At 36.9% G+C, this 26,893-nt stretch overlaps 1 protein-coding gene across 1 annotated transcript; it reads left to right on the top strand.

Annotated features, from left to right (window-relative positions):
- Positions 1-1,501: 1,501 nt before the first annotated feature.
- On the top strand, positions 1,502-24,921 carry LOC148874379 (DDT domain-containing protein). Its single transcript, XM_088965843.1, has 11 exons — positions 1,502-1,661; positions 2,548-2,730; positions 2,950-3,122; positions 6,779-7,215; positions 7,297-7,390; positions 7,664-8,010; positions 8,173-8,624; positions 8,857-9,034; positions 9,110-9,271; positions 9,359-9,447; positions 24,355-24,921. The coding sequence occupies exons 2-11, from the start codon at positions 2,618-2,620 to the stop codon at positions 24,515-24,517; spliced, it is 2,208 nt and encodes a 735-aa protein (XP_088821969.1). The 5' UTR covers positions 1,502-1,661; positions 2,548-2,617; the 3' UTR covers positions 24,518-24,921.
- The last annotated feature ends 1,972 nt before the right edge of the window (positions 24,922-26,893 follow it).

Consider the following 26,893-nt stretch of genomic DNA (forward strand, 5'->3'; position numbering starts at 1 on the left):
TACTATTTCATTTTATTATTACATATATAAACAATTGTATACATCAAGTTCATATAAAATAAAAAAATTTAAGAGTTTTTTTTTAATTTTTTTGTCTATTTTATTAATTTACTTTATTTTTTTATTATTTTTTCATTTTTTAAATAATATATACCTCTCATGACTTGGCCCAATCCATGTTCTGGCTTGGGCCATGGCATGACACAACATGGCAAGGGCCCGTGTGGGCTTTAGCCATGGGTCGTGCTAGGCTGACCCCCAAAATATCACAGTGGAGGAAAGCACGGCTCGGCTTAGCTCGCGAGCCAACACCAAATGGCCCGCCAAAAGCACACGCCATCCACGACCTGATCCAATTTACACCTTTAAGAGTAGGGGTGCTAATGGACCGGTTTTGGGTTGGACTCCATCCAAATCAAAATCCATTTGGACGGATTAGACAAACCAATAATATATATTGAATTTGGATTGATAGAATGGACCAATATGACATATTGGATTGGACCCGGTCTATCCATAATGAATTTATATTGGATTGAGCCAGTATCTAGTCCATTGATAGAAAATAAGAACATAGGTGTCAATGAACCAAGTTTGAGTTGAAACCAATCTAAATTAACAAGAATTTGAACAGATTGGACAGTCTTGGACCGGTCCAAAATATTCATTGGACTAGACCCATTTGTAATGGACTCACATTGGACTAGACCGGATTGGACCAAATCCAGTCCAATTGACACCCTTATGACTAGACCTGCTCATGGGCCAGGCCGGGCTTTCACTCTATATTAATAGAATTTTCTAAGGCCCGAGCTCGAGCTCGGCCTGATCATTGGGCCTACAACTTGGGCCCGAGCCCGACCCTCATAAAAAGCCTGAAGCCTAGGTCTGGGCCCAAGCCTGAAATTTAGCCCATACTGTTAGTGGCTGAATAGATAGATAGATAGATAGATAGATAGATAGATAGATAGAGAGAGAGATGAGAGAGAGAGAGAGAGAGAAAAAAAGAGAGAGAGAGAGAGAGAGAGAGAGAGAGAGAGATTATAAAGAAAAGAATAAAAAATGTATATATTAAATTATAAATATATATTTTAATAAATATTATATTATTTATATATTTTATATAATATATAAAATACATATTATATATTTTATAAAATATATAATGTTGAATCGGGTCGGGCCGGGCTTTTTTGACAAATCTCGAACCCGGCCCAAAACATAGTCGGGCTTACCGTGTTAGGCCCGAGTTTAAGCCCGCGGGCCTAATTACATGACCAAGCCCGACCAGAATGCGAGCCGAGCCGGGCCGATCCATTGGGCTACCCGACCCATGAACAGGTCTACCTATGACTAAGAGTAGGGATGAAGCGATAAAATCCAAAAATTTAGGGGCCTTTATGGCTAAACAATAAGGTGTCAAACTGTCATCACTCCCTAAGTAGAGAGTGGTAATCTGTAATTTATTTTTTGTTTTCAATTATTGAATTTTATAAATGTTCTCTTTTTCTTCCAAGAAGGAGGGACGAGCGAAGCCGCGCAGAGAGGAGCAAAAACTTCACTCGGAAAGAAAGACGAGAAGAGAGGGAGAGAGAGCGAGAGACCTCGAAAGGGGAGCAGTTCGTCTTAATTTGCCACGCTTTTTATTCAGGAATTTTCAGGTTAACTCTATTTTTCTTCTCATTTGTTAATTCTACATGGATCTTTGACGCAAGAGCTCTCGTTTGGAAGTTTTCTGACGAAAAGCTATGCAGATTTCAGCGAATTCTAGGTCAAAATGAGTGTCTCCTGTTGAAACATTGGATGTTTCTGTCGTTTTCTTTCTTTCTTGTTTGGAGTGGTTTCTGCATTCTTTGATGGAGTTCAAGTTTCTGTCGATTTATACTTCACAAGAGTTCTGCTCTGAATGTATAGGAGGTGAAAGTGGGGAAGTTTGTGGTGGTTGTGTAAGGGTTTAATAAGTTTTGTTCACTGGGTCTTTTATAGGCGTCTTCTCCTGATTTCTTCTGGGTGCTCGTGGAATTTGAACATCTTGTTCATGAGGTTGGATTTCAGGCGGGAAAGAATTTTTATTTTCAGTTGCGCTATTTTGATCTAGGGTTTGTTTTCCTCCACTGAATATGGGTGTTGCTGATGTGATTTTGTTCGTTTGGATTTCTTTTTTGAAAATGCAGGTTTTAATTCTAGGGGGTGATTTATTTGTATAATTCATATTTGATTAATTGGATTCTAGGGCTTCCTTCTTATGAGAAGCAGAATAAAGATTTTATTTATTTATTTGTATATGAAGCATTTCTTACAATTTCTGAATCTAAACTAGAAATTCTGTTACTAAATCTGAATGGTAGAAGCTGGAATGATTTTTTAATGGCTTTTTTCCCAAAGTTTTTTTTTTTTTCCTATGAAAAAGGATAGCGTTTTCTTGTTTCTCCTTGATTTAGAAAGTTAACAAAGTTGTTACACTCACTGGTCTTTAATATTGGAACAAAGGTTTGTCTTCTACAGTGCCATGATTGTATTGGAACTGACATTTTGTGGGTTTTACAGGAAGTACATATCCTAAATCAAGTATATCCATCCTTTTGGACTTCTTTTATTCGCAGTAGACTGAATTCCTATGCCTCTTTTCAAAAGAAAAGCTTTTCCTCTGGAGGAGCCACCCCGGGATTTGGAGCCTCACGAGATTATTTTCCAAGTTCGCTTCACAAAAGAGATATTTCGTGATTATCAGTATCCTCTATGTCTTTAGGGATAATGACATGAACTCTCAAGAAAGTTATTATTTTATGCATTTGAATTGTTACATTTTCTTTCTTATCCATAAATATTGTGACAAAGGTTTGGTCTTCCAAGTCTTGTTTACCAAGGAGAAATTGACACCGCCATTATTTTGCAACCTAAGATATCAGACCATTTTATTTATCTGGATCTTTCCTTAACCTAAATCAGAGAATATCTGAAGCGGATAAATCTATATCGTAGAAGAGTATGGACATGTAAAGTTACTGGGAAGCAAAACTTAACATATGAGGAGGCTTTGGTTTCAGAGCGTCGTGCAACTGAGAAGGTTCAACAGTTCCCTAATGAGCTAATGGCACCTGTGCTTCGTATGATCCAATTCAGTAAGGACTCATCATTAGGAAGAAGCGATATTTAAATTTGTTCACCTTGAAACATTCTCTCTCTCTCTCTTGATCTGCAACACGGAAAAAATATTTCATTAGTTAGAAGAAAATAGGATTACAACAAGAAGTTGTGAAAGAAAACCAGCTTTAGAAGCTGTCCCAAACAAATTACATTTGGGCCCAAAACATATATGTTCTATGTGCCCCTTGCTTGGCCAGGCTATCTGCCAAGCTATTGGTGGTTTTCCTCACCCATCTCACTTGAATTGACATGTCCTGTGACAGCCATTTGTAATCTCTTTTTTCTTTAATAATTTTTTTTTTTATTTACAACAAGAAGTTGTGAAAGAAAACTACCTTTATAAGCTGTTCCAAACAAATTACGTTTGGGCCCAAAACATATATGTTCTATGTACCCCTTGCTTGGCTAGGCTATCTGCCAAGCCATTGGCGGTTCTCCTCACCCATCTCACTTGGATTGACATGTCCTGTGACAGCCATTTGTAATCTCTTTTTTCTTTAATAAAATTTTTTATTTACTTATCATCTTCAAGCTTTAGTTACAATATTTTTATTGATATCAACAAAAAAAATTTCTTGAAATAAGGCAATGTGAAGATTCTCATGACTAGGGGGGCAACCTTCTAATGCTTGTTGTTTTACTTGGTTCACTCTTTAGGCTTTGCTTGTACAAAGAGTGATAGATTTTTGAAGTACATTGTTGAACTTAAGAATGCGTTTTTTTTTTCTTTTATTAAGAGGATTGCTAATGAAGGGCTGAAGGGCAATGGCTAAAGAATTACTAATGTCGATTGGTCATTGCTAGGCTCTTAAGGAAGTATTTCAAGGGTTGAAGTTGCACGGGGTGGTTGAAGATCAGCTGGACTTGTTGGGGCTATCAATGAAAAGGGTGGAAGAATTGGGTTCAGTTTGGATTTTTGAGAAGAAGTTGGTTTTGGAATTGGAAAGGATTAATGAGAAGTCTAAGGATCTCAAGGATTTTAGGAAGGCTCCTCTTGCAGTAAGAAGATTCAGAAGTCAGAGAAAGCATTGAAATGTCTTGGTGTCAAAAGACCTTGCTAAATTAAAAGGAGGTCTATTTGGGATTGTGCCAAACAAGAAGGTGATGAAATCAAGTCTTAAAAAAATAGAGATGTCTTATCCTAGATTTTTTTCATAGGTTGCTAGGTTTTTGGCATGCGTTCAGGTTTTGTTTTCTTTGTTTTTTTCTAAGTAGGGTTGGTTAATTTGTTTTTGTTGTTTGGAAGATATATTTGTGGGGTTTAGGTTGCCTGGTTTTGATTGTTTGTTGGACTGACTGTCTTTCTTTGGTTGAAGAGGTATCTAGTGTGTTTTTTCTTGTTTGGTTGGGAGTAGGTTTATTTTTTCTTCTTCTCTCTCATGTGACTTCTGGTCACCTTTCTTGTAATATTCCTTTTTTTCTTTTAATAAATTTTATTTTATTACCATTTACCAAACAAATAGAGGTGTTAGAATGTGGGTAATTTAGGAATTGATGGAGAAAGTGGACAAATGAATGTATCCAATTATTTTTGATTGGTGTGAATGTATCAAATTGTTCATTACTCAGTCTTGGTGAATTATGAGGTTATGCATTTTTTCCTAATCTAACAAGGATTGAGGCAAAGAGACCCACTTTCTCCTTTTCTCTATGTGTCACATAAATTGCCTAATCACCAAACGAGACAAATTGGGTCTTTTTAGAGGTTGGAGAATGGGTAGATGTTATGTTGTGGTGACACACCTTCAGTTTGCAGATGATCATCTAATGGGAAAAGTGCAGCTGTCATATTCCCTGGACACTTAGGCATGCTTTTAGGGAAGTGGAAAGTTTCTCAAAGGATTTAAATGTTGCATTTAAGTGGGTGTGAAGAACAGCAAATGGATGGTTGATACCCTAGCAAAACAGGGGTCATGAAACAACAGCTTTTTGGGTATCTTTGTAAACTGTTACGTTCTTGGGTTGTTGTTTTTTCCATCTTGTTGTATTAATCTTAAGTTTCTGTTAATAAACTTTTCCTTGCTGATCAAAAAAGAAAAAAACATTGGAGATATTCAAGGACTTCACAGAGGATAATTTTGTAAGAGCTCGGGGAGTGATAACTGTTTCTTCAATCAGTAAGCAAGTCCATGTAGAATTGAAGCCTCCTTCTAACAGCAGGGTAAAGCTGAATTTTGATGGGAGTTTACAGGGAAACCCAGGTCCATCTGGGATTGGAGGGACAGTGAGGGATGGAAATGGATCTATCTTGGCTTTCTTCTCGGGTCCTGTAGGGATACTCCTGAAATGCAGAAATTATGGCTCTGTTGTATGGTGTGAGATTGTAAAACAGCTAACATCAGAGGAGTGGAGGTTGAAGGGGATTCAAAGCTTGTAATAACTTGGTTACAGGTTGGTAATTAAGGAGTTTGGATGTAGGGGTGTCCACGGTTTGGTTAACTGAACCATGAACAGTTTTTGTAAACCAAACCGGTACCACCGGTTTTTCCATTTCCCCGAAGCGAAACCGAACCGGTACTCCGTCGGTTTCAGATTTTGACTGGTTTGGTTCTTCGGTTTTTCGGTTTTTTATATTTATAATATATATTATATAAATATATGTATAATATTATGTTATAAATAATAAATGATATATAATATATTATAAATATTATAAAAATATACAATATATATAGTATATTTATAAATATAATATATATATATTTATATATATAATGTATATTATATTTATATATAATATATAGAAAATGTGACATATATTAAAAATATATATAAAATATACATTTAAATATATATACCGGTCGGTTTGGTTAACTGCTGGTTTTTTTGTAGGTTAACCGAAAACCGCACCGGTCCTTCGGTTCTTCAAAAATACCAAACCGATTGGTGTGGTTAACAGCATTTTCTGGTTTGGTTTTCTTGGTTCGGTTCAGTTTTCGGTTTTTCGGTTTTTCATGGACACCCCTATTTGGATGCACAGACAAACCCTAAGGGAAACAAAGAGCATAGCCAGTGAGGATGATGCTACCTTCTTTTGGGTAAAACAGTCTGCAAATAACTTGGCAGATTACTTTGCCAGGCAAGGTGTTTCAAGGGATCATATATTCTGGGCTATATTGTAATACCGTGGGGGTTCCATGTTAATATGACCTGGATTGTAATCTGGTTTGCTTTCAAAGGTTAATGAAACCTGTGTTATTGATAACAAAGTAGGGAGATCTTACACTCTCTGGGAACTGGAAATATTCTTTATTTAGCAAACAGTGATCTGTAACTTCAACTATACTTGTAATAGAGGAAGCTTGCAACTTTTCTTCATTAGCTCAGTAGGAAGTTGATGAGTAATACTTTTCATATTCAAGCTAGACATTATTGCTAGATAAGCTAACTCTTTTATCATTATTTTGTACATGAAAAGCCTACATCTATTTTCTTGAAGATTGAAATGCTTATGGTTCTATGCCCGAGATCTGCTATTTTCAATACAACATGCATCCTTACTACAAATTACTGGCCTTTGGCTTACCTGTAAATTATATTAGCTTATAATTTGAACTTCACCATTCTCATACACTATACTCCTAAAATGGTATGTTGTTCACTCTTTAATCAAAGTGCATTGCTTTTGCAGGCACCCTCAGGTTAAAAGAGCTTATCAACAAAATATGTACAAAGTTGCAGGAACATTTATCAGAAGGTTCGGAGTTGTATGGAAGGAAAGAAAATTGTATTTATCCATGCAAAATACTGAAAGTTCTGGAGGATGATATTGACAATTTGTGTTATGAAGTGGGATGGCTTGATAAAGATAAGAAGTTAACTGATACTTCAGTAGTTAACGCAGATGTACTGTTTCGGAAGAAGCTGCCTTTCAGTAGAGGTGTGCTGAAGTCTTTTATTCGGGAATCTACCTCTCAAAGTTGTCCTTGGGTGATTCATGATAAATTAGCAAAGAAACATGGAATCTCGATTGAACCTCCACAGGAATTGTGGGATATTATCATGCAGAGTGGAAGTCTTGGTGGCAATAAACAAAAAAAGAAAAACAAGGAAGTAAAAGAGACCTTGGTAAATTTCTAATCTAACGTGTGCTTGGTTTTCTAGTGGAGTTCACAGGTATCTTGATTGTTGTGATGTTCTTGATATCAGGATGCTGAAAAAAGAGAGACTAATAAAAATAAAAGGAAAAAACTGGAATGTAAGAACTCTGAAGTTGTGACCATGACAAAAAAAGCAAAGAAAGGTAACTTGACCATGGCAATTATGTTATTCTTGCGCCTAATTTGCATCACCCTTGAATTTGAATACTCCAGCTAGTTTATATTATATGATCTTAGCTTTAGTGAATTTATTTACGAACCTATGTACAAGAGGTCCTGGTAATGAGTTGTCAAGTCAGACAATGAATCAGCACATTAGCATTGGAGTTATCTATATTTATCTTAAAATGTTGTGCAGTTTATATTTTCAAGTCACTCTTGTATTTTAAAAATGATTGGTTCTCTGGTTTATGCAGAAAATGGAAAACCAAAGGAAGAACCCATTAAATACCCAATTGATGATCTCTTAGTGCAGCCTGCTACTGATGATCCAGTTTTTACTGATCGTCCTTCTCCATCAAGGGATTTTGGTGTTCCAATGGATTGTGTTGGGGATCTTTTAATGGTTTGGGACTTTTGCTCTTCTTTTAGCAGGCTGTTGCATTTGTGGCCATTTTCTCTTGAGGATTTTGAAAATGCAATTTGTCACAAGGATAGCAATCTGATTCTTATTGTGGAATCACATTTGTCACTTCTCAATTTGCTTATAAAAAACAAAGGCAACTATTTCATGGCTATACAAAATAAAAAGCGGAAAGCAAAGGTGATATTCCTACTGAAATTTAAATTATTACTTGATATTTTCGTGGTTGTACACAGTTCCTTTTATCTTATAAATGTTGGTTTCCCTAGTACTGATTGATTGGAGATGTAACCAAGAAAATTTCTTATTCTGGGCAAATTTATATGTTTCTTTCCTTTTCAGATTACGTTAATGAATTGGACAGAGTATTTGTGTGACTTCTTGGAGATGGTTGATATACCTGAACTATCCAGTCAGATACCAACAATAAAACGTGGTCATTATGGCCTTTTGGATATTCATGTTAAACTGGGCATCTTCCAGGAACTAGTTGCTGAGTCTCTTGAAACCGATGCTGTTAGAAAAAAGTTGGAAGAGTATATTGAGCAACAGCAGGCACTTGCTGCCACAAAAAGGGGTGAAGCACTGGAGGAGGCCCGAAAGAGGAGAGAAGAGAAGGTACTTCTGAAAGCAGGGTGTAACATCAAGGAAGTAAAACAAGGACGTGATTTGGAGAATGGAGGGGGTAACTTGCAAGCTTCTGAAAATGGTTTTGGTCCTCGACAGAATGGAGATGTTCTAGAGGAAAGAAATGGAAATGTTTTATCTAAAGGGAACCACGTTTCAGAAAACATGTAAGGAAGTGTAATTTTTGTATCTTAATTAAGACTTTGCTGTTATTAACTTATTAAATTAAAGTGTTTTGTATTTATATAGAAAATATTTCTTGAAGTCCAGAATGTTGATATAGCAAGTATAAGGTCAAAAGTCAATATTCACCCATAAATCAACTAACCAGTCCTTCGAAGAGAGGAAAGGACAAAAAGAAAGAAGAAAAGATTTATGATGGCTTTGATTTTTCTGCAGTGAGTGCAGTCATATAAATGTGACATCAAGAAAAATTACAAAGAAGCAGAAGACAGATGTTGTTAATGCTACGGGGAAAAGCAAAGAGCAATCTAAGATCGAGGAAGATCGAAAGGAACTGAAACGGATGAAGGATAAAGAAAAGGAAGCTCAGGAAAAGAAATGTAGAGAACAAAGGGTAAGATGCCACCAAGTTTCCGTGTGTGTGGAGTGGGTATATATACTTGTGTTTTGACTTCTGTCTTGCAAACAGAAAGAGCATCTTGAGCGGGAGATTGAGAAACGTTTTATACGCACCAGCCCATTGGGAAAGGATAGAAACTATAACAGGTATTGGTATTTTCGGCGTGATGGAAGAATATTTGTTGAGAATTCAGTTTCCAAGCTATGGGGCTACTACAGTTCAAAGGAGGAGGTAACTAAGCTACACGTTCACACAAAAATCAAACTTTTCATGATTCCTTTCTTATTCCAGTGGTTCCGACTTGCAATGTTTAAGCAGCTTGATGCATTGATGGGTTCACTGAACTGCAAAGGGGAGAGAGAGAAAGCTCTTAAAAAACAGCTGGAGAAGTACTATCAGAGGATATGGTGAGTTTAGTCCCTGGCTTTTCTTGAATCAATCGGTGAATGGATGCTTTAAAGTTTCATGAAGTCACAGTCACCACTACTGCATTTGACATATGCAACATATATCTCTAACCCATAGTTGTTAGTGTCAATGTTCTGAGTCATAATCATATTGTAATCATAGTGAAAGTTGAATTTAATCGAATCATGAATCATAGTTGTCAAGGCGATGCTTAGATGACAAGGCTCCCATAGGGGTCACCTCACTTAAATGCCGAGTTATTTTGTACATGGTGCTGTGAAATATTTTGCATATTCTTTATGATGTGGTATTTGTTTTTGTTTTCATAAACAAAACCAACCATATTGTTGAACACCCCCTATTTTTTCATTTTGTGGATTTAGATGACAAGGCTCCCATAGGGGTCACCTCACTTAAATGCCGAGTTATTTTGTACATGGTGCTGTGAAATATTTTGCATATTCTTTATGATGTGGTATTTGTTTTTGTTTTCATAAACAAAACCAACCATATTGTTGAACACCCCCTATTTTTTCATTTTGTGGATTTATAAACTATTTTCTAATTATTTTCTTCTTTGTTTGGGTTCGATCAACATAAACATCAAAACTTCACAAGGAAGAACTTAGAATTCTGTCAATCAACAGTTAACACATTCTTAATGATAAAAAAAAAGTTAACACATTCTTTTGTTCTGTTATTACAACAAAAATAGGGGCTAAGCCCTTATTTTTTTTTCTGAAATTTTCTTTTCTTCTTTTTCTTCTCATGAATATGCTGATTTTCTATGTTTTGTTATGATTTTTATGAAGGTTAGAGATAATTAAGTAGTCGAATCGGACTGCAATCAGTCCTAGGTTCAATGTGAAATAAACAAGGGAAAGATTGAGAAGAGAGGAGGAGATGAAGAGAAGAGAAGAGGAGAAGAAGAACTTGAAGAGGAGAAATCAGAAAAGAGAGAGAGTTGACAATAATTGTCACCCCACTATAATTTATATTAATTATTCAAATAAAGGTAAAAGGGCTGAATTACCCTTACTGCTTACATGGCAAAAGAAATAAAAGAACTAACAGAAATAACTGAAATAACTGCTAACAGAAAACTACTATAAACAATTATAAACTAACTAACACATGTGGGGACCACATCAATGTTCTCTACAATTTATAAGTGAAAGATGGTTGCTGGTTGCTATGGGATCTAGGGAATTTAACCAGGATCCATGATTTTTATTTAAAAAAGCCCCTTCACCTAGGCAATGTCTAGGTGCCCGCCTAGGTGACTAGGTAACAAGGTGACGAGAGAGGAAGTGAAAGGTAAAGACTGGATAAAAAAGGGATGGGTTAAGGTGTTCCATTTAATCAGAAGGAAGTAAGTTCAAGGATGGGGGCTTTGACACTTAAATTCTACCTAAGGATGCAAATTTTGAACATGAAGGAAAAGGGATAGAGCAGGAGGAAGGATTGAAGGATCAAGAAAGTGAAGATGAGCATATTCTTAATCAAGTGGCAGAAAAGAAAATTGAATTGAAGATAATTATGGATGCTGAAGTTTGAGTGAGTAAAATTATGGATCTTTTTCTCTTGGATGGGGAGCAGTTTGAAAGGAAGATCTTTGTAGAATTGGAAGTTAAGGATCATAAAAGGGGTTCTGGATGTGGAGTGGTTGCTAATTAGGTTAATGTTGTCGGTTGGGGTGTGGTTTCCTTATTTGTATGTGTTGTAGTTTTGTTTGTTGGGTTGGTCTTGGGGGCAGTGTGTTAAGTTTCTTGTGGGGTGGGTTTGTCTTGGTGCTCTTTGTTTTGATTATCTTTTTTGTCATTAGGTGATTCCTCATCACTTGGAGCTGTATGTTTAGTATTTGAGTTTTAATGAATTTTCTTTTTTATTTATCTTCAAAGAAGGTGCCCCCTTGTCGCCTTGCCTGACCTTGATGCCTTGAAAGTCAAAACTATATCATGAATTGTATCGTAAAAGACTATTCTTGCTTTTTCTAAACTTGTCAAGAAATTAAAAATAGATATACTAAAAACTTTATATATAAAGTGATTTTGCTCAATTTTTAATCCATATCTACCATATGTGTATCTAAAATAATAGGACACGCCACTTGGTACACTAGATGCCTAAAGATGATATATGCAAGTTTGACTTTAAAGTAAAGTAGTTGACATACAGTAGCTCTTTAGCCTACATATTTTTTTTTGATAGGAAATGGTAACTTTCATTAGATAATTAAAAAGATTACAGGCTTACCACCCACAAAAAGGATGGAAAAAGAAAATCAAAAACTTACAAACAGGCCCAAATCAATGCCCCCCTCGTAACTCCTTGCTTAGCTAAAGTGTCAGCCATTCCATTTGCTGACCTTCTTACCCAATTTAAGTGCACCCCAATCTCCCTTGCTAAGCTAATAATCTCTCTTAGTGGCTGTCTAAGAGATCACACTCCCGGTTTTCCAGTTTGCGTCCACTCTATATGATGGAAAGTACACTCTATATCTAGTCTTAAATAACCTAATTAAAGCATTTTCTAGTAAGGGCTTTAAAATAAGTCTCCCATGACAAAACAAAAAAGAAACAAGGACAAAGTAGAGAAAACTGATTAAGGACCATCAACATCCACTACAAAACCATCTCTACAAGAGATATACCAAAATATAAAGAAATGAATGATGTTTTTTTTCAAAAGAAAAGTTGTAGAGAAATATGCGCAGAAAGTTTAACTCACTCACATTGTACAATGTGAAGTGGAATTTATTATGAGGTGAAATTTTGATCAAGAATAGTCAAGCAAAATATAAAGAAATGAATGATGTTTTTTTTTTTCAAAAGAAAAGTTGTAGAGAAATATGCACAGAAAGTTTAACTCACTCACATTGTACAATGTGAAGTAGAATTTATTATGAGGTGGAATTTTGATCAAGAATAGTCAAGCAAAAGCACAAAGAAAAGAATTACAGGCCCCAATATGCAAGTTAGCACCATTTCTGAACCCACTATTGTACAATGTCTATTACTGGCCAGTGGAAACCATGGAAGGACAGAGGAATTTGAAAAATATCCACTACCAGAGTCTCACCATAGGGCAGAGGAGGCAGCTGGCTAATATTGGGAGGTATCTAGGCTCTGCCCTTTGCCCACCATGATCACGGGTGCCATTTTTTTTCACATTGCATACCATTTCCCACATCTGAGAACTAATGGTTGCACGCTTTTAGCAGCAGCACAGCCACCATGAATATGTGTTGTTAATTGATAAAATGTGTACACATAATATTGTATAATATTGCTTATCAATCAGATGTGAATTGTCCCATCCGAATCCAATCCATTTATCTATATACCCTATCCAAATCTGAAATAATTGAATCAGGGTTCAAATTGGGCTGCAGATTTTTGGGTACTGTTGACAGTCATACAAGGTATTGTGTATCGCCTATGTGGACATCTAATCACCTAGATGGGTGCTATTTTGATATAAGTCAATGGTGTTCAGTCTTTGTTTCCCATAAAGGGTGCCTTGTCACCTGGGCACCTGCTTAGGTGATGCCTTGACAACTATTTCTGGACAAGTTCTCAGGTTGACAAGCATGAGAATGCTGGTTTGAGTATGAGAGCAGTCACTTTGTGTAAAAAATGCAAAAGGTTCTGACCATATGTAATCTACCTTATATGGCTTGGACCAACATTATGTAATGGCCTGTCTTAGATATTTTTCCTTGTCACCTATTTGTTCCAATAGCAAATCTTAAGAAAGAAGAACAAAGTAGATTGAGATGTAAGAAGAAGAAAGAAGAAGAAAGAAGAAGAAAGAAGAGGATGAATAAGAAATAGAATGAGAGGCAAAAGGTGTGGCAGCAACCTTCTAATAGGTTTTAAACTTGTCACTTATACATGCATAATTACAATCTGTAACAACTGAAAATGGAAAAAAAATGCCCTTAAATGGGTAGGTGCCTTTCAAAAACTCAAAGCTAGGCATTATATGTTATGCACGCCAAGCTTGAATAAGTTATCCTCCATCTATGGCCTAGGACTGAGGTTACACCCTTTGTCAAACAATCAGCTAGTTGGTTGCTTGACTCACAAAAGGTAGATAGAGTTAGGCAGCAGGCACAACATCTTGGTTCAGTGCTCCCATCCTAATTTCTCCTGAGCAGCAGTGGCCAGCGGGGTGGGGACGTGGGGTGCAGTATAATTGTCCCCACTGATTTTGGCCCAATAGAACTTTTTTCTCATGTTCCAGTGTCTATTTTGTGGACCATTTGAGGAGCAAGAATTTCAATTTCTGTGCTGTATACTTGATTCACAGGTCAGTGCTGAAGAAGTTGAATCTATTCTTCCTACTATTGCTTGTGCCCTTGCCAAGATACATATGCATCTGGGTAGTTAGTGGATTTTGTTATACTGGAGGATTTTTCTCCATTTCTCATCTTAGGGGTCTGTATTTTGATGTTACCTTCTATTGTTGAGGGGATGAGGAAGTTTGTGAAAGCGCTGAGGGTAGAAGCTAAGGATTTCTTGTTCGAAGAGATGGGATTGAAAGGTATGCTAAGTTTGAAGATTAGGGCAGCAAAGAAAGGGATGGTGCTGCTAGGTCTGGGAGTGATAGTGTTTTAAAAGTGCAAGGTGAAAAAATACAAAAAATTGCTACAAATAAAAAAAGTTAGAAAATTCAAAAAAAAGCCAAAAAATGCAAAAAAATAAAAATAAAAATATTAAACATAATATTAATAAGAAATATAGAATTACATTTTAAAATTAATGGTTTAAAAAACCTATTATCTAAAATTAAAATACATAAACATAACATGTAAAGCATATTCAAATGAAAATTTAAAAATAAAATCAAACATATAAAACATTTTCAAGCATGTAAAGCCCACAATCTCTTTTTTTCCTCTATTGCATTACTTCAAGTAGCTAATGTGATGTAAAACATATTACATTCCTGATTCTACGAATTGCCTTTGTGCCACACCCCTCGAGGCAAGCCTAAAGAAGAAGTCCAGTTAAGGTCTTAAATTCTTAATTCTCATACGAAATTAATGATTTAATAATTTTAATTGCCTTTTAAGAAGAGGCATGCAATTTTCAAAAGGTGTATGCTTGGGTCAAGGCACAAGGCACAAGGCGCATCAGGCGCACGCCTAGGTGCACCAGGCATGTGCCTTTTGAAAGTGCTGTGCCTAGGACCTGGGCGAGGTGCCTACCCTAAAATGCGCCTAGGTGCGCCTAAGGCACATCTTTTAAATCACTGGGGAGTGATTGAATGGTTAAAGGACTTTGTGGAGGAAGCGGGTTACAAGGGCAAGCAAACCAACTGTAAGGAACGTCTTTCTGATGCTGGAAGGAAATATGTAGTAGAAAGCAAGAAAAACTCTAAAGGATCTTTTATATCACTGACTAAATACTTTGGTAAGGGTAGGAAGCAGATTGTTTGCTTTCCAAAGGGAAGGAAAAGTCATGAATGGAAGGAGGTAAGTGGGGTTTTAAGTGAGCTGTTGCAATGGAAGGTTGCTAAACAAGCAGAAAATACAACAGAGAAGGCAACAGATATTATTACTACAAGCCAGGATGTGGTTGACAATCAAGAGCTTCTAATAATGGCGAACAATGCAGGGAGACACAGGAATGGGAGTTAATTTAAAGAAAGAAGATTGGGGAAATAAACTTGTAGTTGAAGCAAAAATCCTGGGTTTAAGACCAGAAGGAAGTTGCAGATTTATTAACAGTAAGGTTGAAGTTGAAGAGGACATTCATTTTAACCCCCTTTGAGAAGTGTAAGGCAGTGCTGGATCTGCTTGAAGACAGAGTAGACCGGTGATTTAAAAGGCGTGCCTCAGGCAGAATTACTAGGTGTGGGGGATTCCTCTAGGGCAGAATTACTATCTGCCCTCCAAGGAGTACAGTTTGCAGTACAACTAGGAATGCAATAGCTACTAATAGAGGGCGACTCAAAGGTAGTGGTAGGGTGCTATAGAACCCAGAGAATGTGGTCTGGTGCTTCAAAAATGAACTGAAAAAATTCAAGTAGCTGACAAGGAATATGAGTGCAAGGTTACAATGGGTGGGCAGATAATGCTATGGTTGACAGTTTAGCCAAGCAAGGGGTTGCAGCTCGTGCCTCTTGCTGAACACTTGCAACTTTTTCTCTCCATTCTCTTAATAAAATCTTATTACTTATAAAAAAAAAGGTAGATAGATTTCATCATTTGTTGCTCCTTCCTAGATATAATATCTTTCGACTTCTATATTTTTTCATACGTGTTTAGATCTTATTAAATATAAACAAGATATATACCAATTTCATACACCCCTTAGAGAAGTACTCTGACTTTACAATTGAGCCCCAAGAAATTGATCCCTAGAGACACCTTACCAGCCAATATATCATCCATACCATTTCCTGTCCTTTTATATCCATTGAACTTTTATTTGCATGTTCCTTGAAAGCCATTTAAACATACCCAGTTCATTTTTCTAGGACCACACCAGTTTCTTACTATTCATCGGCCATTCAATGACTATTGTGCCACATTCATTGATTAGTTTGTTAAGGTTCATATTTCTTTCCTATTGTATTTCACAGAGAACAGCAAGGATTTCAGTCCATGCAGAGTCCCCAATTCCAATTGGGCCCAAAAACATTGTTTTCACATGTCCTTTGTCCCTGAATGCTCCTCTCATAGAAGGACCTGAATTGTCTTTTAACTTCTATATGTTTAGTATGATCGTGCATTCATGCTAGATTGGCTTATTGGCAATATTGATAGTGACCTGGTTGTCACAAAATAATTTCATGGGCCCTTAAAAAGAAACTCCAAACTTGGACATGAGAGTCCTCAACCATAGTACAAACAAATGTACAATAGCCTGAAATAGATCGTCTATCATCTATAGATTCAGCCCAATCTATATGAATGCAAGCCTCTAGCTTTTGGTTACCATTATAACCCAAGGGTTAAAATATCAATAAATCCCTTACCCAAACGTGGATATCAGTACCTATAGATATGGCTGATACTTACCTTTTTTTATTTTGTTTCCTTTTTTCTTTTTCATTTTATAATGATCAGGGGGTTGGGGAAGAGGACTGAGATGTTTTAAATGTTTAAGAAAAAATCTGTGTAAATACTGAAATGATATGTAGGGGTGCAACTTGGGCAGGCCCAGCCCAAAAATTTACATGGGTTGGGCTTGGATTTTTGGTTGTCGGGCCCAAGAAGTCATGCTTTTTTATTTTTTGGGCCGGGCCCGGGCCTAGCTGTTAGGTAGCTCAAACTCGGCCCAACTATACACATTCATATATACATATCTCTCTATATATATATGTTAATTTTGCTTACATATTTACATATATAATATATATGCATATTTGTATAAATATACATTTGTATACATATTTGCATACGTATACATACATACATACATACATACAAAATATAAAATATATATATATATATATATATATATATATATATATATATATATATATAATGGTCTATAATGGTCTCCTTTTAATAGATCAAGAACTACTTCGATAAATGAAGAGGATGCCCTTCATTGGTCTTGCCACTTATATTCCCAAGTACTTAAGTTCACCAAAATCTTTTATTTATTTATTTTTGATTAATAGAATTTCATTAAGATTAAACTTAAAAAAGTACAATGTGAAGTTGTAGCAGTATAAATAGACATACATAAAGTAGTAGTCAGAATGGATTGGAAACCACCAGAGGTAAATAAGCTGAAGTTAAACTTTGATGGCATCTCCTTTGGCAATCTGGGGAGGGCAGGCATAGGGGGAGTTTTTAGAAACTATCAAGGAGTGGTTATGGCTTTGTTCTTAGGACCAGTAGGAAGAGGAGATTCAGTTCAGGCTGAAGTTATGGTTATTTTGCAAGGCTTGAAACTAGCATTACAACTAGGAGTTAAAGAGTTGGAAGTTGAAGGACACTCACTCTTGGTCATTTCCTAGGCAAAGAAAATCCACTCAGTACCCTGGAAGTATAGATTTGTTTTCAGGGGAATTGATTGTCTTGCAAATTTTGGCTGGGTAAAAAGGACAGCAAATGGATTGGCAGATGTTCTAGCTAAACAGGGGGCTGTTAGACCGACCTTATTTTGGGCAAAGTTATAACCTGCTCTAGTAAAAAGGAAACCGGATGACCTATATATTTGGGATTTCTTATTTCTTTTGTAACTTGGGCTGCTAAGTATCTAAAACACCTGTAATCTTGTTTCAGTTTAATAAATGAATTTTATTTGCTGATAAAAAAGTTGTAGCAGTACATTACAATTATAAAGTGAGGGCATAGCCCAACTCTCCCCCCCTTCCCCCAAATCAAATCTGTTACAACTGACCCCAGAAAAGTTGCTGTCGATTGACCCGTTGTTTGGCCAAAGTATCTGTCAAATTATTTGCTGATTTTTGTACCCATTGAACTGTTAATAGCATATCCCTTGTGAACCACAACCACCTGAACTGCTTAATTTCTTTTTTATAAATCCATAGAGCTTTGTCCCCCTCCATGTCTCCATCAACCAACTGATCAGTACCTTAAACTCTCCTTCCACTATCAGTCTTTCCACTCCCATCTCCATAGCTTTCTGCACTTAATGCAGTGCAGCCATAAGTTCTGTGCCCTGATTGCATTTGCTTCACCTATTGGTCCCGACATGCAACAGTAGAAACATTTTCATCCCTGATTTCTCCCCCAATTCCAACTGGTCCTAGATTACCCAAACTGCTCACCAAGATTTTTTATTTCAAACCAAGGTTTTAAAACCATCATTGACCCGGACGGTTGAACTGTTCAGCCTGGAAACCAGTCAGGTCACCGGTTCTGTTTAAGGCCCAACCCGTTACTTTTATAAAAATCACTGATTTAGTCAAAGAATTGCTGACCCGGATGGTTAAACCATTAAACCATTCGACCCAGGTAACGGTTCACAGTTTGCATAAGTGAAAATTGAAACAAATAAAAGAAATTATAAAAAGACATTCGTATCCCCATTTGTCTTATTCGACAAATCAAATAGCAAACCTAGGGTCTTATTTCTGCCATAGGTTTTTCCTTTTCTCTTTCTTTCTACCTCCATCCTACTACTGGCAACTCTCTTACCCTTTTTCTTTTTTCTCCAATCTCATCGATAGTCCAAACCCCAAAAAGATTCGTTCATAGTTTTTGGATGGGATCATGAGAGAATACTTTCATTGTTATGGTTCATCAATCTGCTGCAGAGAGTGAAACCAGTTTTCACAGTTTCACCAGTTTGTTGCAAAGAAAGAAATCAGTTACTTTCATAGTTTCACCAATCTGTTGCAGAGAGAGAGAGAGAGAGAGAACCAATTTGTTGCAGAGAAAAAAATCAGCTGCCTTCACAGTTTGCAGAGAGGGAGGGAGGGAGGAAGAACACCTACTTTTTTAAAAGTTCAAAGCTTATAATCCATTTCAACCTTTCTTCAAAAATGGCTTGTAAGCTCTTCCAGCTTTGGGCAACTACCTCATTCAGCAAGACTCAAGACAAGAGATGAAGCGTTCATACCTAGAGAGTTTAGGCATCTATTTTACATTGGAAATTAAAATCTGACTCCACATTTCTGATGGTTACCAGTGAGGGACCATATACCTATGACAGAAAAGCACAAACATTGAAACCTAAGTCAATACAACCGTTTTGACCCACTCGACCTGGATGGTCAAACCACTAACCCAGGAACCAGAGGGAAAAGCAGTTCTGTTTCTGAGTCAGTTTTTAAAACCTTGTTTCAAATTATGTAACTAGATATTATTTCAACTTCAAGAGTTCATTGTCATCAATCATTCCTCCAGAAAAAGAATGTGATAGCATGCAGCTGACTGTATCCCACTTGAATTATTCCTCTTATTCTATCAAATAAAGTCTCAGATACTGTTTTGATCCATGATTGACTTCTTGAGCCTGCATACCTTACCTTTCACTATCAAGAATGACCATCTCCGGTGGTAACATTCTTTGTCATCCACTTGATACAAGGCTATGAGAAATGCACAGGTATTGAGGTCAATAACTGATCTGTATTCAATTATTCATCGAAACAGGTGCAAAAGTCTTCTAATAATCAACTCCTTATGTCTAAGTGTATTATTTTGCAACTAACTGTGCCTTGCACCTTTCAATTAACCCATCAACCTAGTACTTCACATTATCCACCCATCTACAACCAACAGACTCTTTGCTTAGGAAGCTTCACTAATTGCCAAGCATGATTTCTTCAAGGCTTTCATCTCCTGGTCCTTGTCTTCTCTCCATCGGGGTTGTTTTATGGCCTCTACAACATCTTTGGGAATAGAAGTAGATGATGGAGCAAAGACAGGCAAAGTATGATAAAGATGGAACAGCTAAACTAACACGAGTTTCATATGTGTCCAGTTTAAGGGTATTACATAGAAACACACCCCAATAACATGAATCAAATATGTACTTTATTCGTTTACAATAAATGTCATAAGGTAACGATTGTTAATTTGAAATTCTGTCACCAACAATATCAAATAAGTAATGAGATATTATATATATTTTAGAATAAAGAAAAGGTGTAGAAAGAGAACTAGAGATTGCAATTGCACAGCTAGAAAATTCGGGGATTATTTGACTTACATACACACTCCTGAGTTGGCCAGCTGCTACAGATATGGCGCAGACCACAGTCAAAGAAAGGCATGGACGTCACTTGTTTCTCTATTCTGCTACTATTTCTGTTTTTGCCACTTCTACACTAGCAAGTGGTGCTACTGCTAAACTGCTACTACTTGACTTTTTGAAGATTCCCACTCATATACATGGTACTGTGAGTCTATGGCCCCAACATTTGAATTAGTTAACTCACCATTGATCATTCTCTCTCTCTCTCTCTCTCACTCTCTCTCTCTCTCACACACACACATTTGTTAATCTTGGTTTCCTCTAGAGAATCAAACCACCTTTAATCATATTCGCAGGACTGTGCAGCATTGCCAATTCCTTTTTTTATGTTCATATGGTCCTTCTCCCCACTCCCTCTATCTCTTTGGTGCCAAAGAGTCAATATCATAAAATTTTATAGTCTTGAAAAAGAACTATTATTTTCTGGTTTTGTTCCTTTAGGCTCCGTTTGGTTTTTGGGATGGGGATGAGGAAAAGAGAATATTCCTTTTTCTCTCATTTGTTTCAAGGGAAATAGGGGGATGGGATGAGAAAAAAGTGGAATGCGAGATCCCAAAATTGTGGAATCGGGGTCGCACCAAAACCGTGCGACCCAGGTGGAAAAACTCGAGAAAACTTGAGTTTCTTCATCTTCATCCTTTGCCCCATCGTTGCTGTACCACTGCCGCTGCTGGTAACCACCACCGTTGTTGGTAACCACCGTTGAAGATGTTTCTGCCATGGTAGAACCCAGATCGACGCAAACATAGATCGAAGGTTTTCTGCCATGCTAGAATTTAGATCTGGGTTCGCAGACACAAATCAGAGCTTTAGTCATGGAATTCTCTATCTCTCCCTCCATCTTCCTCTTTTCTCTTCTCCTTCACCTTCTTCTCTCTTCTCCCTCATAATAGTGTTTTCCTATTATTTTCCCATATATAAAACCAAACAACGGAAAGGTAATTTTTTACACTTTCCCACCCCATCCCATCCCACCCAAATCTTCCCGCAAACAAAACGGAGCCTTATATTTTGCATTTTTCTAGCTAGTTTTTTTTTTCCTTTTCCTTTTTTTTTGTGTTTCAAAAACCAGAAATCAATGTCACAAGTTCACTTTAAAAATATTGCTACTGTTTTGCAAGTTTTTTTTTTTTTTTTTAATTCAGCACAAAGTGAAGCTTATAGTTTTGTTTGAAAGAATGGTAGGATCCATCGTATGGATGTCAAAAAGGTTGCGGAATGGGTGGGCGAATTTCAAAGTTTTCTACATTTCTTCCAACTGGGAATCATATTCCCTAAATTTAGAATACAATATTCAAGGATCCCACTTGAACTATAACCGAACCAGATCTAAACCAAAAGACAATGGAGGGATTATACCTAATCCAGAGAAATAATATCTCCCAAAGTTGGTGTTCATGACCAGAGAAGACACCAAGATCCGCTCCTGCTGAAGATGACACAACAACTGTGGAATGGAACCAGCAGAGTGCGTCCTACACACCGAATTCTTTAGAAGAATCCTCTGGAAACAATGAGCACCAAATCCTTTCAGTTCTTTTTGCAAAACTGATATCAAGAATTGATTTCTTGATTTCTTTTCTCAAAGATCGAATCTTTTCAAAGAATGGCGGCAGCTGGAGGAGAACTCCTGAGATGAAGATGGCAGATGCTGCTTCTCTTCTCTCTGGAGTGTATGAGATCCTATCTCAATTCGCAGGAAGATTTTCTTGCTCAAAAACCCTAGGTTCGAATTCTGTTAATCATCCTTAGGGTTTCTCCTCTATTTTCTTGATTAAGAAATCTCCTAATCCTATTAGGAGTTATCCCAATCCAAATCAACATCTGGATAGGGGATGATCTTAATCCTATTTGTAGATTTGGTTAGTTTACTCCTGATCTTATCAAGAGATTACCAGTTTCAAATCTGATTTGAATTTGGTTTCCAAGAGTGGATTAGGTTAAAAGCCCAATTCTTTTGCTAACCCTAATCTCAGATCCGCCCCATAAGTGGGTGATCACATCAGCCCAGTTCGAAATGGGCTTTTGGCCCATTAAGTAATCAATGCTCAATTAATTTCCAATCTGCTGCCCAGTTGGGCTTCTTTGTATGGCGTGGAACCCAAGCATTGATCTACACGCCAGCCACATGGGTTCGGCCCAGCCTTTATTGCAAGGCCTAGCCGAATTCACTGGAAAGCCCAGTGAACCCCTGAGCCCATCACATGGTTCAATGGTTCAATTAATCCTACACTGCATGTGCCTTGGGTCTCACCCTGGCGGCTGAGACAAGCCACCCCAACACCTGGCAGCACACCGGTGTCAGCCTTGGCAGGATAAATCTCCCCAGACTTATCCAACGGCTGTGAACATTCAAAACCAGCACAAGCCTCATTAAGTGTCTAGTTTTAGGGTCTTACACAGAATCATACCACTGAACATGAATCAAACATGTACTTCATTTATTTACATTAAATATCAGGAGTACATCAGAATTGATTGAAGCTAAGGGCACACAAAAACTATCCAACATTGTTTACCAAAAAAAATACTTGTGGTTTTAAAGCATTTCTATTAAATACTGGTTTTGTCTTTTAACTGAGAGCATCGTTTGAATTTGGGCTGGAATAATATACACCATCTGTTAAAAAAGGAAAGATAGCAAAAATGATAGATTTGTTGTGTGTCTTAAAAACATGACAAACAAAGATTCATCCCTGATGATACACTTGAGAAGATCATGGTATTAGCAAGGTGCCAACCAACTGGTTGGTAAGGTCTCCTGCTGGTTGTATCAAAGACTTGGGATCGAATTCCACCTGCACCCAGGGGTACTTAAGTATTTAACCCTATAGATTATTTACAAATTACAACCGCCCATGTTGGCTATATAGTATATGTGGCCCACAATCAATATGCATGACATGGAAAGGAAAAGGATTTTTTATTAATGATAAATATTATACAATGTTTTGAGAATTGAAAAGTTTCACACTGAAGGTGAGACAATGACACTTTATTTGACTGAAAAAACAAGGAAACAATAACTTACAAGGCTCAAAAGGCACATGACCCAGATGATTGTGCATCAACTTAATTTGATTGATAGACTTAGGACTATCAACACTTTAAGGACAAGCAAAGGGTTGTTGTGATGCCAAGTTCAGGATGTAGATCCCATTAGCTTCACTCCCACTTCCAATCATCCTCTCAATTATGAGGTCATAATAAAGATAACAACAGTATAAAAAGTTATGTAAAATTGCATGGAATTTGTAAGAGAATTCACAAATATTGAGTTAGTCCATAACTGAAGAGCATGCAGGATAGATCCAAGAAAGAGATTATCAATTAACTTGACTTCAGGGGAGGTTTCAGCCATTTACCGCAATTTTTTTTTGCAATTTTTTGTGCCTTACACGTGTGCCTCACCTTGTGCCTGGTGATTTTAAAACACAAATCACGGCCGGCCTCATTTTGGTAACAAGTTATTTTTATATAGCTTAGGTTGGTTTTTAGAATTGGGCAATGTAGAGGATTCATGATTGGTTTTCATTTCCTTTGTTTTGGGTCATGATTCATTTTCGTTAGTAGGTCTATAATTTTGACCACTCCGGATCTGCTACCCACAAAATGTTCCTACATCTATACCCATGCAGCACCATTTGCATGTATTGGGAACAATGAAAAAGGAGATATACCTAATGCACAATTGCAATATACTGTGGGTAGCAGATCCGAGCCCAATTTTAACTATGGGTTTGGGATTTGAACAGGTTCAAATGGTATAACAGGATTCATGTAGCCGACCCCTTATAGTTGGGCAAGGCTTAGTTGAGATGAATTGAGCATTTTTTTTTGTTATCTTTTAGTAAAGCTTAGGTTGTTTTGGGGATTGGAGTGAACTCATAGCTAGTCTTTTTCTGCACACTGTTAAGTTTTATGCATCTTTTTTTTTTTTTTGCATTTTGATTTGAATGACATGATTTAAGTTGAAAATTAATTTGTCTTGATTCAGCATTTGCATGTGTGAAAATGTTTATTGCGTTGTCTTTGTTTATCTATGAATTTGTATAAATTGATTATTTGTTTTTTATATTTTTATGATTTTTTCGCAATATTTTAACAATTCTTTAGGGGTTTCAGATTTAACCTTACAATTTACAATTTGAATCCCACCCTTGAGAATTTTCTGATTTCTTTTGCTTTGGCAACATTGTATTTGAATCTTAGTGTGTCATTAACAAAGAGATTGAAAGATATTGCCCAAAAGATTGCACTGGAAGAGGCTGTGCTCAGGCGTTCAACAAGGGTACGGGCTCCACCAAGGGACAGTCCAGCATTGGCTTTCCTGAGGTATGTCAACAAGTGGAAGGAGGACTACACCAAGTTTTGATTGGATATCTAGCTTGTCTCTATAAGATTGATTCCAATGCCATTACCATTTTTTACAAGGGAAGGTGTAGGAATTTTCTACCTTATCTTGCTAATTATTTTTGTTGGTGGTACTTTTGGGTGGCGTCTGCTAATTTTCTGCCATGATGGACCAACGTCTTAATGTATTCATTTTGGGAGGAATTTTCCCTGCATCAGGCACAATCAAGCACTTGCAAACCAACTCCATGACAAGGACAAGGGAATGGAATTTCCATTTCCATCATAGTTTTAGAATTTGGCCAGCATGATACTTATTTTTCTTTTTATTTTTTGAAGAATATCTGTTCCAATTTTGTAAATGATGATGTGCAGCACAGGTAAATTATTTCAATGAGATCAATTACACTTATAGCTTCGAAATTATGCATTGCTGTTCAAATTTCTATTCTTTTGATTTGATATCTTGAATTCAGTGATGACCATTATTAGATGACATATTTTGATTTTCAGTTACAAAATGCTGATGGAATGACTGTTTAGGGTTCCACAAAATGTGTGCTAGGCCCATGTTCCCTGAAGTTTGTGACCAAGGTTCGAAGTATCAGGACACTCACCATTAAAAAATTGAGTATCGAGTGTCTAATCAGTACATTTTTTGTTTTTGTTTTTTGAGTTTTACAACTCTTGTCGAAGCCTAACCAGGCGAACCTCATTGAGATGCTCAGTGAAATATCATTTACAATACAATGAGATATAAAGGCCAAATTGGTCAAGAAGAAATCAACAGTGCTAACGGGCAGCAGCATTAGTAGACCTGGGTGAGTAATATACAACTGAGCAACGGAAAAATCTGCAAATTTCTGCAAAAGGCGACTGGGTGATGTGCGTGGGTGAGTCTTATCCTTGGAGAGAGTTTGAATCACCACCAAAGCATCTTGCTCCATTGGACTTGGGCTAAGTGTGGGAGTGCTTATTTGAAAAATAATTGCTTATGAATAAGTTTTTATTCTAATAAGTTTTTTTGAGTGTTTGGTGAAAAAGAATTTATTTCAAATAGGGGTATTATAGGTATTTTAAAATGACATGGTGGGCCAAGACAGGCCAGAAAAGAAATAAGCACTTATTTGGGCTTATTTTCCAAATACAAATAAGTGCTTATTAGCGTGGTTTTGAGTCAAATTTAGCCTTACTAAGGGGGTCTGATGTTGCAGGGGCCATGGGCTTATGGAGACAGAAGTCTTTAAATAAACAATTCTTAGAAAAGGAAATTATCTTCATTTAAATAAAAATATTTTAAAAACAAAATACTGTGGAACCTCCAGCTCAGGAACTGAAGATTGTTAAACAAATCTATTAGTTGGTTGGTATTTCGACTCCTTCGAAACCCCAAGAGGATGTTATTGTGGAACCAGCCCAAGTGGTTTCAGACCAAGAAGATTGAGGGGACCTTACCCTAGTCCAGGTTTAATTAGATGACGTAGGGAATTGATCATGTAGAAATCCTTCAAAATAAGATCTTCTCTCAGATCTTGTGGTGCTAAACAGGTTCGCTGTGAAGAATTTAAGCTTCTGTCTTCTCTAAAGCCAAAGAAGATGAGTATTGCGGACTTGAGTGAGCAATAGGTGCTCTCGATAAAAGGCTCAAACAATGGGGAAAGGATAAAGTTGCTCCCTTTGATGAGGAATTGTTGAACAACCTTCAAATGAACATTATGGAGCCATCATGTTCTGCCATAGATGGGGAAAGTGATTCCGAGGGCTCTTGAGTGGATGAGGGTTGGGATACCCGTTTTTACCACGAAAAAGTGACCATGAAAGGTGTACACTAGTGGTGACCTCAAACCCTGTTACCAAATTGCTGTTAGACAGAGATGTGAACCAGTCCTCCAAAACTGATATAAATTTGGTTAAAATTAGAGAGAAAAGAAGAAAAGTAGAGAACAACAATACAAAGGAAGAAGAAGAAGAGTTCAAATTATCTCTTCCTTCCCTTCTCCAATCCTTTTGTTAAACTTCATTCTTTAGGCTAATTACAAGTATGCCCTTAAGTGGGTGGCCAGCTAGGCAGTAACAAAAAGAGAACTTACAAAAAGAAATAACAAGCCCATAATGATAGGCCCATTAACAAACAAATAAATAAAAACACACTACAAGAAAAGATACTAGGGCCCATTCGGCCCAATCTCTCTACATTTCCCCTCAAGCTAAGCATAGATGTAAATCATGCCCAGCTTGCTTATATAGTGTGTCAGCTTCCCTCTTGGAACTCCCTTGGTCAAAACATCAACCAACTGTTCTTCTGAGGCAATAAATGGCAAGCAAACTTCTCATGAGGAAACTCTTTCTCATATAAAATGTCTATCAACCTCAATATGCTTAATTCTATCATGTTGAA

The sequence above is a fragment of the Nelumbo lutea genome, chromosome 1 (assembly GCF_056320005.1).
Source record: "Nelumbo lutea isolate HS-2025 chromosome 1, American lotus-T2T, whole genome shotgun sequence".
Lineage (NCBI taxonomy): Eukaryota > Viridiplantae > Streptophyta > Magnoliopsida > Proteales > Nelumbonaceae > Nelumbo > Nelumbo lutea.